Here is a 13,471-nt window from a genome sequence, read left to right as displayed (position 1 = left end):
AAAAAAAAAAAAGACAAGAAAATCAATCTTTTTATATTAGACCTAAAAGTCTAAAGCCAGAACTGTTTTCTATCTAGATAAAATAGATTTATGACTGCATATTACTACTTCAAAGATGAGAATACCAAACGTAAGAGATACAAAACTTGGCCATGAAACAAACCTAGTTGAAAAAAGATGTCATTAATTTGAAGTCTTTTTTTTTCATGACTTTAAAACAGTACCAGGTGCTATGACCACTCTCGAATCCTGATCTTAATTTACAATAATATTTTCATCTTTTCCCTTCCAGCTGTGTAGAAACCTCACATAAAACCAGCAAGGAATTAGTTGTCAAATGAACAGAGCCTGTAAGTGAAAAAAGTTTCTCTTCATTCTTTTACTTCTAAGTGTGAAATTTAGAAGAGTAGTTTTCCAAAACCCAGATTTTATAAAGCAAACAAAGACAAACCCTCCCGTAATTTTTTGTGTGCAGAGTTCTCAGCACAGAGATCCTGTGCTGCTTTGTATGTCTGTCAATCCATGTATTTAATTTGTAATCATTTACCAGCTTTAACTAAAGTAACAAAACTGTAAATTGTCTTTGCATTCATGGATTTGCAATCATTTACATTATTATTTTAATTAAAACAAAAGGATTCAAGTCTTGTTTACAAGATCTGAGAATTTCCTATATGTCAAGTTACATAGGTAATTACTACTGAGAAAGAATAGCCACAAAATGGTTTGTAAAAAACAAGCTTGGAAGGCTTTGTTGTCTTCGTACTTTCATGCTCTGCCACATTTCAAAATCCTGCTTTACTGCATCACAGTTTAATGCTTAGTTTAAGGTGAAAAAGGGTAGTACTAACTCTAGGTACTTATTTTTGCCTTTGTGTCGTCACATCTCTCTCATTTATGGTGAGCTGGAGTGGGAAACCAATCAAGATTAAAAGTAATATAGAAGGAAAAATCAAGATGTATCTCAGTCCAGCTCAAAAACCAGCTATACAAACACTTCCATTCCCTTAAGGGAAGGAAGGCAAGGTAAAGCATTTCCTTGGAAACCAGTAGTGGCAGTAGGCATATTACATTATGCTGTATCATGAAGTAAAGCATATATTAACAGAGTACAAACCAAGCATCTGTACAAAGAATAAATTAGTAAAATGTAAATGAGCAAAGTACAGGATTGGTGTAAAATGGTGCAAGGAATCAGTAAAGTTTGCATGTCAATTTTTATTTTCCTTTTTCTTGATGTATAGAAGTGTCTTTTCATTGAAATTGATTGAAGCCCAAGCTTCCTTTACTCTTGCAAGATTTTGAGTGACAAAGATTGTCACTTCTCATTCCTCTTTAAATTAACTTTCTAAACCCTTAAGTGGAGCTAAAGAAAACCTTAAAAGCTGAATGAAACAAAAGAAAAGGAAAAAAAAAAAGATTAATTTCTCTACTATCTTTCAGTTTGAATATTGTGGTTATTTCATATTTTTGAGTATTTTTTTGTGAATCTACTCATTCAGAAAGAGAGAATCCTTATTTATAAGAAATGTCTGGTTTTTAAAAAATAGAAATGAGGTAGGAAATACAAGTAAATATAGCCTTCAAAATGCAAAGAGACATCAAGAAAATAAGCGAGTCCAATAAACCTTTCCTGAGTGTTACTTTCTCCACAATTTTCTTCAAATATCACTGCACAAAGAATTATTTCATAGAATCATAGAATGGTTTGAGTTGGAAGGGACCTTAAAGATCATCTAGTTCCAACCCCCCTGCCATGAGCGGGGACACCCTCCACTAGAGCAGGTTGCCCAAAGCTCCATCCAACCTGGCCTTGAACACTTCCAGGGAGGGGGCCTCCACAACCTCTCTGGGCAACCTGTTCCAGAACCTAACCACCCTCACAGTAAAGAATTTCTTTCTAACATCTAATCTAAATCAACCCTCCTTCAGCTTAAACCCATTACCCCTTGTCCTGTCACTACATTCCCTGATAAACAGTTTCTCACCATCTTTCCTGTAGGCCCCTTCAGGTACTGGTAAGCCACAATCAGATTTCATAGGCAACAGTTACTTTTTACTCCACTGAAATGCTGCTGACATCTACAACTGTGTTAAGCTAGAAACCAGTCCTAAAAATGTTCCGTATCAGTAGAATCTTAGTGATATAATACTCCAAAGAAGGTTTTAAAAATATTATTAAATTTAAGTCTTAAAATTCAGAGAAAGTTCTATTTTATTAGAACTTTATTTATATCTTAATCCTGAATAACTATCATCAGTTAAATCTGCTATCACAAACCAAGACAATCTAGCTTCTCTGGACCTACTACAATAATATCTCAAGTTGGACTTTGCAGCCCTGTTGACATCACTGATGTTTGTAATTCTGAGTGTTCAATATACCTAATGTTATATAAAGAAGTCACACCTGAATATTCAAAAAAGCTCTAAATCACTTCATATGAATTTCATATAACATATGAATGTAATGCACATTTTCATATCACATATGCCTTATCATGGACCAAGTCTGCACAGTATTTCAGAAATTGCATAGACTTAAAGCATGCAAGGAGATTAGATAATGTAATAAATTCTTCTAATCTTGTTAAACTCCTATGTATTGCAACATCATGTTTAATTACAACTCCCACTTGACAATGTGTGCATTTATTGGTGTCAACAGAATTTTGAACCATTACTGTATTTCTATCCTTAGTTAAAGCAGTAGGTAACAGTTTTATTCACTAGCTCACTGTGGCTAAGCAACAACACTTACCAAAACTTGAATGACTCTAAATTAAACATTGGAACTCTTTAAGATGAGGTTTGGGGAAAAGGAGTTCATAGTAGCACAACCATATTACTAATTACCCCTCAATATTGTAAATACCTACAATATCATGTGTTAGAATTATAAACCCCACAGACTACCTGTTAAAAAAACATCTTTCAAAGCAAATACCAACCTGTACAATATCCAAAACCATGCCAGCAGAAACAGTTCCAAAGCCCGCTAGCAAAAAAGGTACGAGTATCTGTAATGCCATAATACTACTAGATTCTTTGGGTTGTTTTCTACTTCCTTCCACAATGATATCTTCATTACCATCACTAGATAGGTTGTCTTCCTGCAACATGGCATCTGTTTCTGAAGTGTCCATTTCATCACAGTAATTATAACTGGTAAAATTATCATATTTAGGGCTACAGCTAGACGGGCTGTGTCCATTACTACCATGAAAACTTGGTTCTGAGAAGTGATGGTACTCTGTGTGTTGTTCAGACCTAACATTAAAACTGTGTCCTGCTGGTTGTAATCCATCTTGCCAGACACCATTCACTTTTTTGTGTCTTTCATCCTGGTTTATTTGGTAAACAACAGGAACCATACTCAAAAGCAGTCTTAAAAATTTATCGGACTGAACTGTATTAAGATTTATGGTCCAGTTTACAAAACCTCTGTCATGAACTTTGCTATTTGTTTTGGAGACGATAGATCTGCCTTTACAGTTAGTCATAGTGCTACAGAAGTACAGGTTGAAAAGCACTTTGTTCTTCAGACATCAGCGAAGAAATCTTGGAGATGAGTCATCAAGTGCCACACTTGATGATTTTAAAACAGATAAACCAAAATGATCCTTTTTTGCATGCAAAAATGTTTTTTCATTGATCTCAGATCTTCAACAATTCCATAAGCAAGACTGGATCTGCAAAAAAGTAAAAAGTATATATTCAAGGTTTGAAATATTTTAACTCTACAGAAGACAGAAGATACTGGTTTAAATATTCAGATCACCCAGTATCTTTCCAAAGCAAGTATTTGTAGAAATGCCAGTCTCCTTCAACATGCAACTGCCTAAGTTGAAAGAAATTAGAAGGTAAAAAGGGAAAGTTGATGGGTGAGGAAGGTTCACAAACCAGTGTACTTTCCAGTGAAAGAAAGAGACAGCAATGTGGACTTTAAGTGAATTGTTGAGGGCCTAGCTTTTGCCTTTTTAAAGCCCAGGGAGTCAAAGTCTTCAGGCAGATACTGTGTGTAGCCCTAGACTTTCAGTGGCCTTGAAAGCAGTAGATCCCCAGAGAAATGTATTTCTGCAAGGTGCAGAGTATGGATGGACAAATGGAACTTACATGATGCACTGCAGGACCACTGTTGTTCCTCCCACTCTATGCTAATGGCAAGGAACACAGGAAAAAATAAAGAAGCCCCCCCCTAACTTTCAAAATGCTATCAGAGGTGGTAAGCTCAAAGCAATATTCTGGGTGGCAAAGGCTTTTTGTGTTGACAGTCTGTGCCCTCAGTTCCCATAAAAAGATGACAAACTAATATTGATATGTACAATTCAAAAGCATGCTAATTTAAAATCATAGTAACTGAATTTTCTCTGAAGCAAGCATACAAATTATGTTAAACATAAAAAGCTACTATATACATAATAAAACTGGACATTTTTTTCATAAAATACTACAATATCAAGGAAAGGAGATAGTAATAAAATTCAGACCAACTAGTCCAAAATAGTTCACATTAGTCTAATTTAAAAAAAAAACTGCAGTCCTATATTCGTAAATATGGCCTATTAACATTTAATGAAAATTAGAAAAATGTTAGGAGTTAGGATAATTAAAATAAAGATATTTAAAATGTGATTTTAATTTAATTTTGAATGAGGTATACGTTGCAGATATTTCCTGAAAGAAAGATTATTTTGATGTCTAGTAACCACTAAAATGTAAACTGACCACTCGATGTGGTCAGTTTGTTTTGCTTTCTGCAAATCATGCAAATACAATATAACTTTTATCTTCAATGTGATTTAACATTTATTTCTACCTTGAATTTTCCATTATGGTAGAAAATGAAACAGTTACTTATTGGCAGCCTCAAGTCATTTGACATTTCCTCCATCAGAAGTCACTTTACCTTCCTCTCCTTCAGTCTTCATGTTGTGATAATAGTTACGATAATTACTAAAAGAATAACAGTTTTCATTTGATTTGAAGCTTTGTTGACCTCGGTATTTATTACTAGACTCCGTGAATGCAGGCATAAACAAAGAAACAAAGGTCAGGCAGACCACACCAGCATGATGTGTGATAACACATCTCCGCAAGCTCAAGACACTGTATCTATGCAAAGCCGAGAAAAGATATTTTTACAGACTGCAGGAAATAAAAATAGTTTAGGGTTAGAGGATTTTTAATCTATTTTTCCTAAGAAAACAAGGCTCCTAAGATCATAATATTTATATTATGATCCTTATACTTCCCTCCATTTCAATGTTTTTAAGTCATCCAGTATTTCTGGAGCAATTTCAGACAGATTTGACGTCAAAGCTTTTAGCAACCGACAGCCTTGTAAGAGGCATCTTGCTGTACGGCATCTTTAAACTTTAGTTAGGAAAATTCACTCACAGCAAGTCCACTTCAAAAGTCTTGCTGGTCACAGAATTACTTATTTTGTTTTTGTGAGTGAAGAGATGACTTAGACACAACATGAAGATTTATCCTCTATCAATGGCTTTATCCAAGGGAGCACTGACCAAGAAACAAATATTTAAAAAACGACAAGGGAGTTTATCGCCTGATTTAGAAAGAAGTCAAGTTTTGCTAGAAAAAGCAATCTTTTTTTCCACAAGACCAACAGAGGAATTTAAGTAACCAAGATTCCTGCAATATCTTTTGCAGCTCTGTAGCAGATTGTGCTACGCTGAACCTTTTAGCGTAAGTGCATAAAACCTCCTAGGCCTCAATTCTGGTTTCCACACACTTTACAGCAAAACAGCAAAAAACAAAACAGCAAAACAACTTTTGCTGCTATCCCAGAGGAGCTCTAACCACAGGCCGAAATGTTGCTCTGTTAAGTGCTACAGAAAGAGAGAACAAGAAGAGGTAATTTTGTTTCTTCCTGGCCCAATGGTGGCATTATCTAAGTAAAAGAAAAGAAATGGTGCATAAAAAAAGACAAGCAGAAGCAGATGTATCATTAAATTAGCAAACTAGCTATTATCAACTTCTATGACAACAGCAAAGAGCTTTATAGAAGGATTGAGAGGAATACAAGAGAAGAGAAGGTCATGGAAGCTGAGGAAAATTAAAATTTCAGGAAGGGTATAGCCTAGCGTGCTGAAGGTTGCCAACTGATTTATGACAATGGGAAGTGGCACACTACTTATGAAGCTTACAAAGGGAAAAGCTTTGGATCACTTTAGTTGACTGAGTTTCGGTTGGTCACAAGAAACATCTAGATTGGAGAAACTTTATGACAGAATTCAAGAATGGGATGCAGAATTAAGGTGTAAAAGTGGCTGTGATGAAAGACATGTACTTAGACACACAGCAAACTCATTGGGGCTTTTTTGGGGGTGGTGGTACCTTTTTTTTTTTTTTTTTTTGAGGAAAGGTGGAGGAGTAACAGATGAAGGATTTTATTTCATTCGTGGGGAAATACACTGCCAAAATTTCCCAATAGCTTTAACAAGGCAGAGTCTCGCTCTAATCGTGGTTTCTCCTGTATGTCGTCCAGTCACATCACCAGAGTGCTAGACCAGTGACTCATGGAAATTATTCATTGGTCTGGACTTCTGGCCAAACATATTTAATCATAGAATGGCTTGGGTTGGAAGGGACCTTAAAGATCATCTAGTTCCAACCCCCCTGCCATTGGCAGGGACACCCTCCACTAGACCACATTGCCCAAAGACCCATCCAACCTGGTCTTGAACACTTCCAGGGAGGGGGCCTCCACAACTTCTCTGGGCAACTTGTTCCAGTACCTCACCACCCTCACAGTAAAGAATTTCTTTCTAACATCTAATCTAAATCGACCCTCCTTCAGCTTGAACCCATTACCCCTTGTCCTGTCACTACATTCCCTGACAAACAGTTTTTCACCATCTTTCCTGTAGGCCCCCTTCAGGTACTGGTAAGCCGCAATTAGATCTCCCTAGAGCCTTCTTTTCTCTAGGCTGAACAAATTTCCAGGGATGGGGCATCCACAACCTCTCTGGGCAACCTGTTCCAGTGTCTTACCACCTTCACAATAAAGAATTTCTTCCTAATATCTAATCTAAACCCACCCTCCTTCACCTTAAGGCCATTACCCCTTGTCCTATCACTACATGCCCTTGTAAACAGTCCCTCTCCAGATTTCTTGTAGGCGCCCTTTAGGTACTGGAAGGTTGCTGCTCTAAGGTCTCCCTGGAGCCTTCTCTTCTCTCAGCCTGTCCTCATAGGAGAGGTGCTCCAGCCCTCTGATCATCTTTGTGGCCCTCCTCTGGACTCACTCCAACAGCTCCATGTCCTTCTTATGTTGGGGACCACTCCAGAGCTGGATGCAGTACTCCAGGTGAGGTCTCATGAGAGTGGAGTGGAGGGGCAGAATCACCTCCCTCAACCTGCTGGTCACGCTTCTTTTGATGCAGCCCAGGACACGGTTGGCTTTGTAGGCTGCAAGCACACATTGCTGGGTCATGTTGAGCTTCTCATCCACCAACACCCCCAAGTCCTTCTCCTCAAGGCTGCTCTCAATCCATTCTCTGTCCAGCCTGTATTTGTGCTTGGGATTCCCCAGACCCATGCACAGGACCTTGCACTTGGCCTTGTTGAATTTCATGAGGTTCTCACGGGCCCACCTCTCAAGCCTGTCAAGGTCCCTCTGGATGGCATCCCTTCCCTCCAGCATGTTGACTGCACCACACAGCTTGGTGCTGTTGGCACTCTCACTGAAGATGCACTCAATCCCACTGTCCATGTTGCCAACAAAGCTGTTAAACAGCACCGGTCCCAATATGAACCCGTGAGGAATGCCACTCATCACTGGTCTCTACTTGGACATCAATCCATTGACCACAACTCTTTGAGTGTGACCATCCAGCCAACTCCTTATCCACTGAGTAGTCCATCTGTCAAATCCATCCATTTGGGTTAATTATCCCTATTTTTCTAACATGGAATTTTTTCCTTTTAAGTTTTTACTATCTTTTTTTCAAGAAACAAATCTTTTTGGTATGATTGTGGTTTCATTCAACTGTTAACAAATAGAAATGGCACTTTAAAGGAAAAAAAAGAGGAACAAAAAAATTATTTGGTCAACTAGCAAGTTACAAAGGGAAGAAGAAATCAGCATGGATGGCTAAAAGCTGAAATAGTACAAAGCTGTTTGGATGACAGACATTTATGTTTTTCCTACCAAAAAGACTTGGAGTGACAAAAAGTGAGCTAACAGTAAATGCTGAAAAATGAGAATTTAAGAAGACAAACTGAAAAATATACTATACAGTGAAGAGTAATTACTTCCTCAGAGCATACAGAGAGGAGATAACTATGAAACCTTGTGAATGTAACTATTCATTTCTAAAAACCTGTTCCAACAAAGATAATTTTCCAAATGTCATCTGATGCAATAATCTTATTCTGAGTTACAGGACACTAATATTGCTGTACTTTTAGGACTTTTTTTGTACCTTTAAATGCAGCAAACCAGTATGATCTCACAGACAAGAACTCTCTAAGAAGCTTTATCATTGACAAAAACAATGTCAATTTTATTGTGTTGTCTAGAAAAGATATAGCCAGCTAAAGAAGCAAGGTCTACTTGAGTAACTCATATGGGGAAAAGGGGATAAAAATCTCAGAAATCCCATCGCCATCGTTAGTTTCTGTAGGAAGAGGAGATAACTGAATCTGGTTTCTTGCCATATAATCAGAAGGTTACAGAGAAAGGTGAAGTACTAAAAAAAAGGAAAAGAGAGAGACAGAGATCCTTTGAGAAGCCAGGAAGCAGCCCCAAATTTATCATACCTGGCATGTTATATATGAAATGAAAGGACACCTTGTCTTTGTACCTGCATGCAAAATAATAAGCTATGCCCAGATTACGAATGTAATAATTTCCACTTTTTTATTGTTTCCTAAGTACCTACTTTTAATTGTTTCTTCTTTTCCTTCATACATTTTGTAACACATAACAATTACTGTGTATTATTCACCTCTCTTTCTCAGTCCTGCAAACATACACAAGCATAAACAAATAATCCTGCAAACATACACAAATAGGAAATACAGCCATACCCTGCTGTTTGCTGAAGACATGTTCCTGAAAATTGAGACACCTAGTGTTCCAGTGGATAACAAACCAGTTTTCCCCATAAGAATTAATACAATCAATGCATACAGTAATTTAAAAAATACACACAGAGACAGTATATATGATGTGGAAAATGGACAGGCAGAACCAGATGATGTGAAAAATAGATGGGACCATGTGCTGGAAGAGATGCTGACTTTTGGACATGGATAGCTGCTTTAGAAAAATCTCGGATACTTCTGCTGTGAAACTGAACACCTGATCATTACCACATTTTTCCATCCTTCACCTTTCATTGGCTTGATTGGTCTTGATTCATCTGAGGAAGATGAAAAGGACAGGGAAATGTAACTGTTTGGGAAGAGGCAGCAAGAATGCTCTTCATTATTACCCAAACAAATTGCCAACATTGCTTCAGACACACTCGTGATTCAGTTCTCAAGAGCATGGGAAGGAGATGCTTCTTCCATACTTTCCTAAGGTTTAAAGAACATCCAGCACTAGCAGGATTAAGGGACTGGATTCTACAGCTAAAGTTGATCATTTAGTGATTAGACTACTGATTAATTATTTAAAGCATGAAAACAATTAGTAATTAAATCACTGTACTTTTTAAAATACCTTCAAAAAAGGGGAAGGGGGAAGAGTGGTGAATCATTGAGTATGAAACTTTTGTACAGTCAACACTATGACAGGCTAAATCAAATATTTATCAAAGTCTAAGTCTAAGAAAATTAATTTCTTTCAGAGTTTAGCTAACAAAACCAAAAGATAACACTTATCTAAATAATACTGAGGGCTTTCACAGGACCTAAATCTAATCACACCATAGTCAAAACCCATTTTTGCTAAGAGCTGCAAACATTTTTTACAGGTAATCTTTTAAAGCAAGAATAACCTCTACATAAGACTTCTAAGTAGTCTACAATGAAACACAACAGCTTAAACATGCCTTCCTGAGAAACACCTCTCACTACAAGAACAAGCCTCAGAAAGGGATATTCAGGAAAGTAATATGGAACATTAATGAAATACTGAGCTTTAATATTTTGCCATAATAACCAAAGATGAAGCTGAATTCTTTTCCGACATCCAAGATGAAGCCAGACTCTTTTCAGTGAAAGGATAAGAGGTAGTGGGCACAAACTGAAACACAGAAAATTCCATTTAAATGTAAGAAAAAGTTTTGTTTTACCGTGAGGGTGGTTGAAAACTGGACCAAACAGGTTATGGACTCTCCATCCTTGGTGATATTTGAAACCCAACTGGACGTGGCCCTAAGCAACCTGCTTTACTTGACCCTACACTGAGCAGAGGTGGTTGACTACACCATTTCCAGAGATCCCCTCTGACCTCAACAATTCTCAGATTCTGTGAAGTTTGAAATGTGAGGTTTTGGGGGACTTTTTAAAGTTCAGAATAATATTTACACAGGTGATACAGGGATCTGCATGGCCTTTTCTCCACTGTTGTGTCCTGCATACATAGAAGTTCCCAATGTCGCACTGACACCCGTATCACAGCTGTGGCCACTCACTTACATCGTTGTATCCCAGCGAACATGTCAACAGAAAGTGAAAGCTACGTCATATCACCTCAGGACATATAGAAAGTAAACAAACAGACTGTATTATCATTAACCATTTTGTAGAATCTGGAACTGAAGGTGGTGCACTGGGTTAAGATTATTTATACCAGATACTTAATGTTTGATATTAAAGAGTGGAAAACATGCTGAAAATTAACAAATGTTGCATGCAAGCAGATATATGGGCATTACATACCATTTCTTAAATATTGTGCAGTAAACTGGTTAACATGGTGTTTATTGTATGGCAGTTGTAGATTAAATCCATAGCAAAAGAAACATAAGAAAAAATAATGAGAGGAAAAAACAGATTAAAGAACCTCTAGATGCCTTCTTGAATATGAGACACTGAAAGAGCTGCCAGCCTCAGGCTCAGTTTTCAGACAAGTTTGAGACTGCTGCATTCTACTTCCTGAACATGGCAGCTTTTGATTTTGGCCCCAAGGAAGAAAAAAGCAGGTGTCAGAAAAAGATTTGGTTTGTGTCTGCACTTTTAAAGCAACACAATTAGAAGAGACCAAAACAGAGCCAAAAACAAGATAGCAAGGCTGTAAAAGGTGGTCATGTTGTAAAATCACCCAAATGGAATACCAACACAAAAAATACCAGGCAAATCATATCCAGCCCATCAAAAGCAGGTGGGAAAGTTTGCAATATAAGAGGTAATGCAGTCCTATAAATTAGGTGACCAATAAGTACTTACCAGCATGAGTCCTAACTGGGATCCTGATTACAGGTTTCTACTGTCATCACCAAGGAGGGATGAATTGCTTATTAACTCAAGCACTGGGATACAGACCTCACATTGTTTTTTGTGGATAATATCCTAAGGTATTTGAAAGGAAAATGATACACTGTTATTTTTACTTCTGAAGTGTCTACCAGTCATACTGTAGTATTTATGGTTCCAGTTTCACAATGTCTTTAAGGCAGTATATGTGGCAGTAGGGAATGCTGCCAAAACAGGTCTTCCCACCTGCTTTCATCTTTTTTACCAGAATTACTGAACTGGTAAAGTAAGGATAACTTAGGATGTCTACTAAAGTCTGCTAGTACTCTACCTAGAAAAAATATATGAGCAGGGTTTTTTCCCAAGTATTTATGTTTTGTTCCTGACACTGAGACTAAACAATTATTTAATTGTGTATGTTCCATTTATCAGAGCATGGCTAATGTACTGTGGTCTATAATATAGGATCAAATGTGAGTGAAGAAGACACACAACTGCATCCTGGACAGTGGAGTGGGGAGAATTACAATATTCACTGACATTAAAGAGGCACAGCCACAATTTAAACTTAATTGAAAATTAACGACAGAGTAGAAAGTAGAAAGCTCCTATGTTTTGGCAGGAAAGTATGGAAAGAGCGTAAATGTACCATCACATGTTAATTACAATACTTGTAAACAAAAATAGATGATCATTGAGGTCTGTATGTACGCTGTTAAGGTTACAGGTTCTATGCTCGTCTAGCAACTGCATCTGCGGTGGCAGATTCTGGCATATTTTTATAGATGCAAAGGGGGGAACAGAAATGCAAGCACACAGGAATGTACGGAGTGCCAGAGAATAAGGGCCACTGGAAATGTTGGGCAGATCTTGTACACGCATAGAGAAACCAAAGAAAAGGTTCATTGTCCGGGCTACCTGGAGCAGTGCATAATTATGAACACATGATGAAAAGAGCTGCGGGGGTTTGAAGAACGCAGGGTACCGGGACGCGGGCGGCCTTACGCCCTTCAGCATCCGTGGGCCGGACGCAGGACACTCGGGCAGACCGGCGACGAGCGGAGCCTGCCCTGGTGCCGGGGGGGGGGGGGCGGCTGCAGGGTGCAGGATGCCGGTGGAAGAAGGGCGCAGAAGGAGGCTGCGAGGGCGGGCGGCGGTCTCAGGGCCCCGAGTACGGGGGACGGGACGGGGCGGGGCGAGCCCCCACCGCACACGGGGGACGCCGCCCGGGGCCGGGACCGCGCGTGGGACGAGGGCGGGCGGCCCCGCGTGCCCCCTGGCATTTGGGGTGGGGCGGGCGCATTGCTCCCGGGGGGGCGCAGCGCCGGCAGGGCGGCGCCTGGCAGCTCCCCCACTCGTGAGGAAACTTTCCCGCCCGCCTCCTCCCGCGGCCCACGCCGCCTCCCTCCCCCCGGGGCGGCAGGTCGCCTACCCGCCCCGGCCCCTATCCCCCCTCTGACGGCCCCCTCCCGCCCCCTCGGGCCGCGCCTTCCCCTCACCTGGGCGAGGGCGATGCCGGCAGCGGTCCGGGGTCCCGCTCCATCGCTGCGGCGGAGTGGCGGCGGGCGGGGAGAGACCAGCCCGGCGGCGGTGACAGCTCCGGGGCTAGGTGAGCGCCGCCGCCACTGAGCAGGCGCGGAAGCAGCTGGAGGGCGGGCAGCCCCCGCGATGATGTGGCCCGTGATGCGCAGCAGCCGCCGCCGCCGCCACCGGCCGCTCTGACCCGCCGGCGGGCGGGGGAGGGGCCGAGCGCAAGGGTCGCGAGCCGCCGCCAACGGTCGCTCCGCTCCGCTGAGGGGAGAGGACGGGACGGGACGGGGCGCGGCGGGGCGCGGCGGGAGGGACGGAGCCCGCCAGCGCTCACAGCCCGGCCCCGCTCTCCCGGGCGAGCTCCGGCCGTCTGTCAGCCCGCTGCCGCCGCCTACGCTGAGGGGACCCGCGGGCTTCCCCTTCTCGCTGCGTGTTGTCGGCACGGTGCGAAGACGGGCCCCCCCCCCGCCGCCTTCCCTCCGCAGCGGCCCGGCTGATGCTCCGCAGCCTGGGAAAACAAAAGGCTGGGAAGAGGGGCAAGCGGCAAAGG

At 40.8% G+C, this 13,471-nt stretch overlaps 1 protein-coding gene across 1 annotated transcript in view; it reads right to left on the bottom strand.

The window, feature by feature from the left end:
• SLC41A2 (solute carrier family 41 member 2) overlaps positions 1–13,471 on the bottom strand; it is a 61,576-nt gene extending 48,105 nt beyond the window's left edge. Inside the window, exons 1-2 of the mRNA XM_075754321.1 lie at positions 12,891–13,471; positions 2,952–3,692 (exon numbers count right to left, since the gene is read on the bottom strand). Coding sequence (XP_075610436.1) covers positions 2,952–3,503 — 552 coding nt within the window. The 5' untranslated portion in view covers positions 3,504–3,692; positions 12,891–13,471. The remainder of the gene's footprint in view (positions 1–2,951; positions 3,693–12,890) is intronic.

Source organism: Balearica regulorum, chromosome 1 (genome assembly GCF_011004875.1).
Source record: "Balearica regulorum gibbericeps isolate bBalReg1 chromosome 1, bBalReg1.pri, whole genome shotgun sequence".
Lineage (NCBI taxonomy): Eukaryota > Metazoa > Chordata > Aves > Gruiformes > Gruidae > Balearica > Balearica regulorum.
The sequence above is the reverse complement of the archived record's forward strand: the minus strand, read 5'-3'. Positions and strand labels throughout refer to the sequence as shown.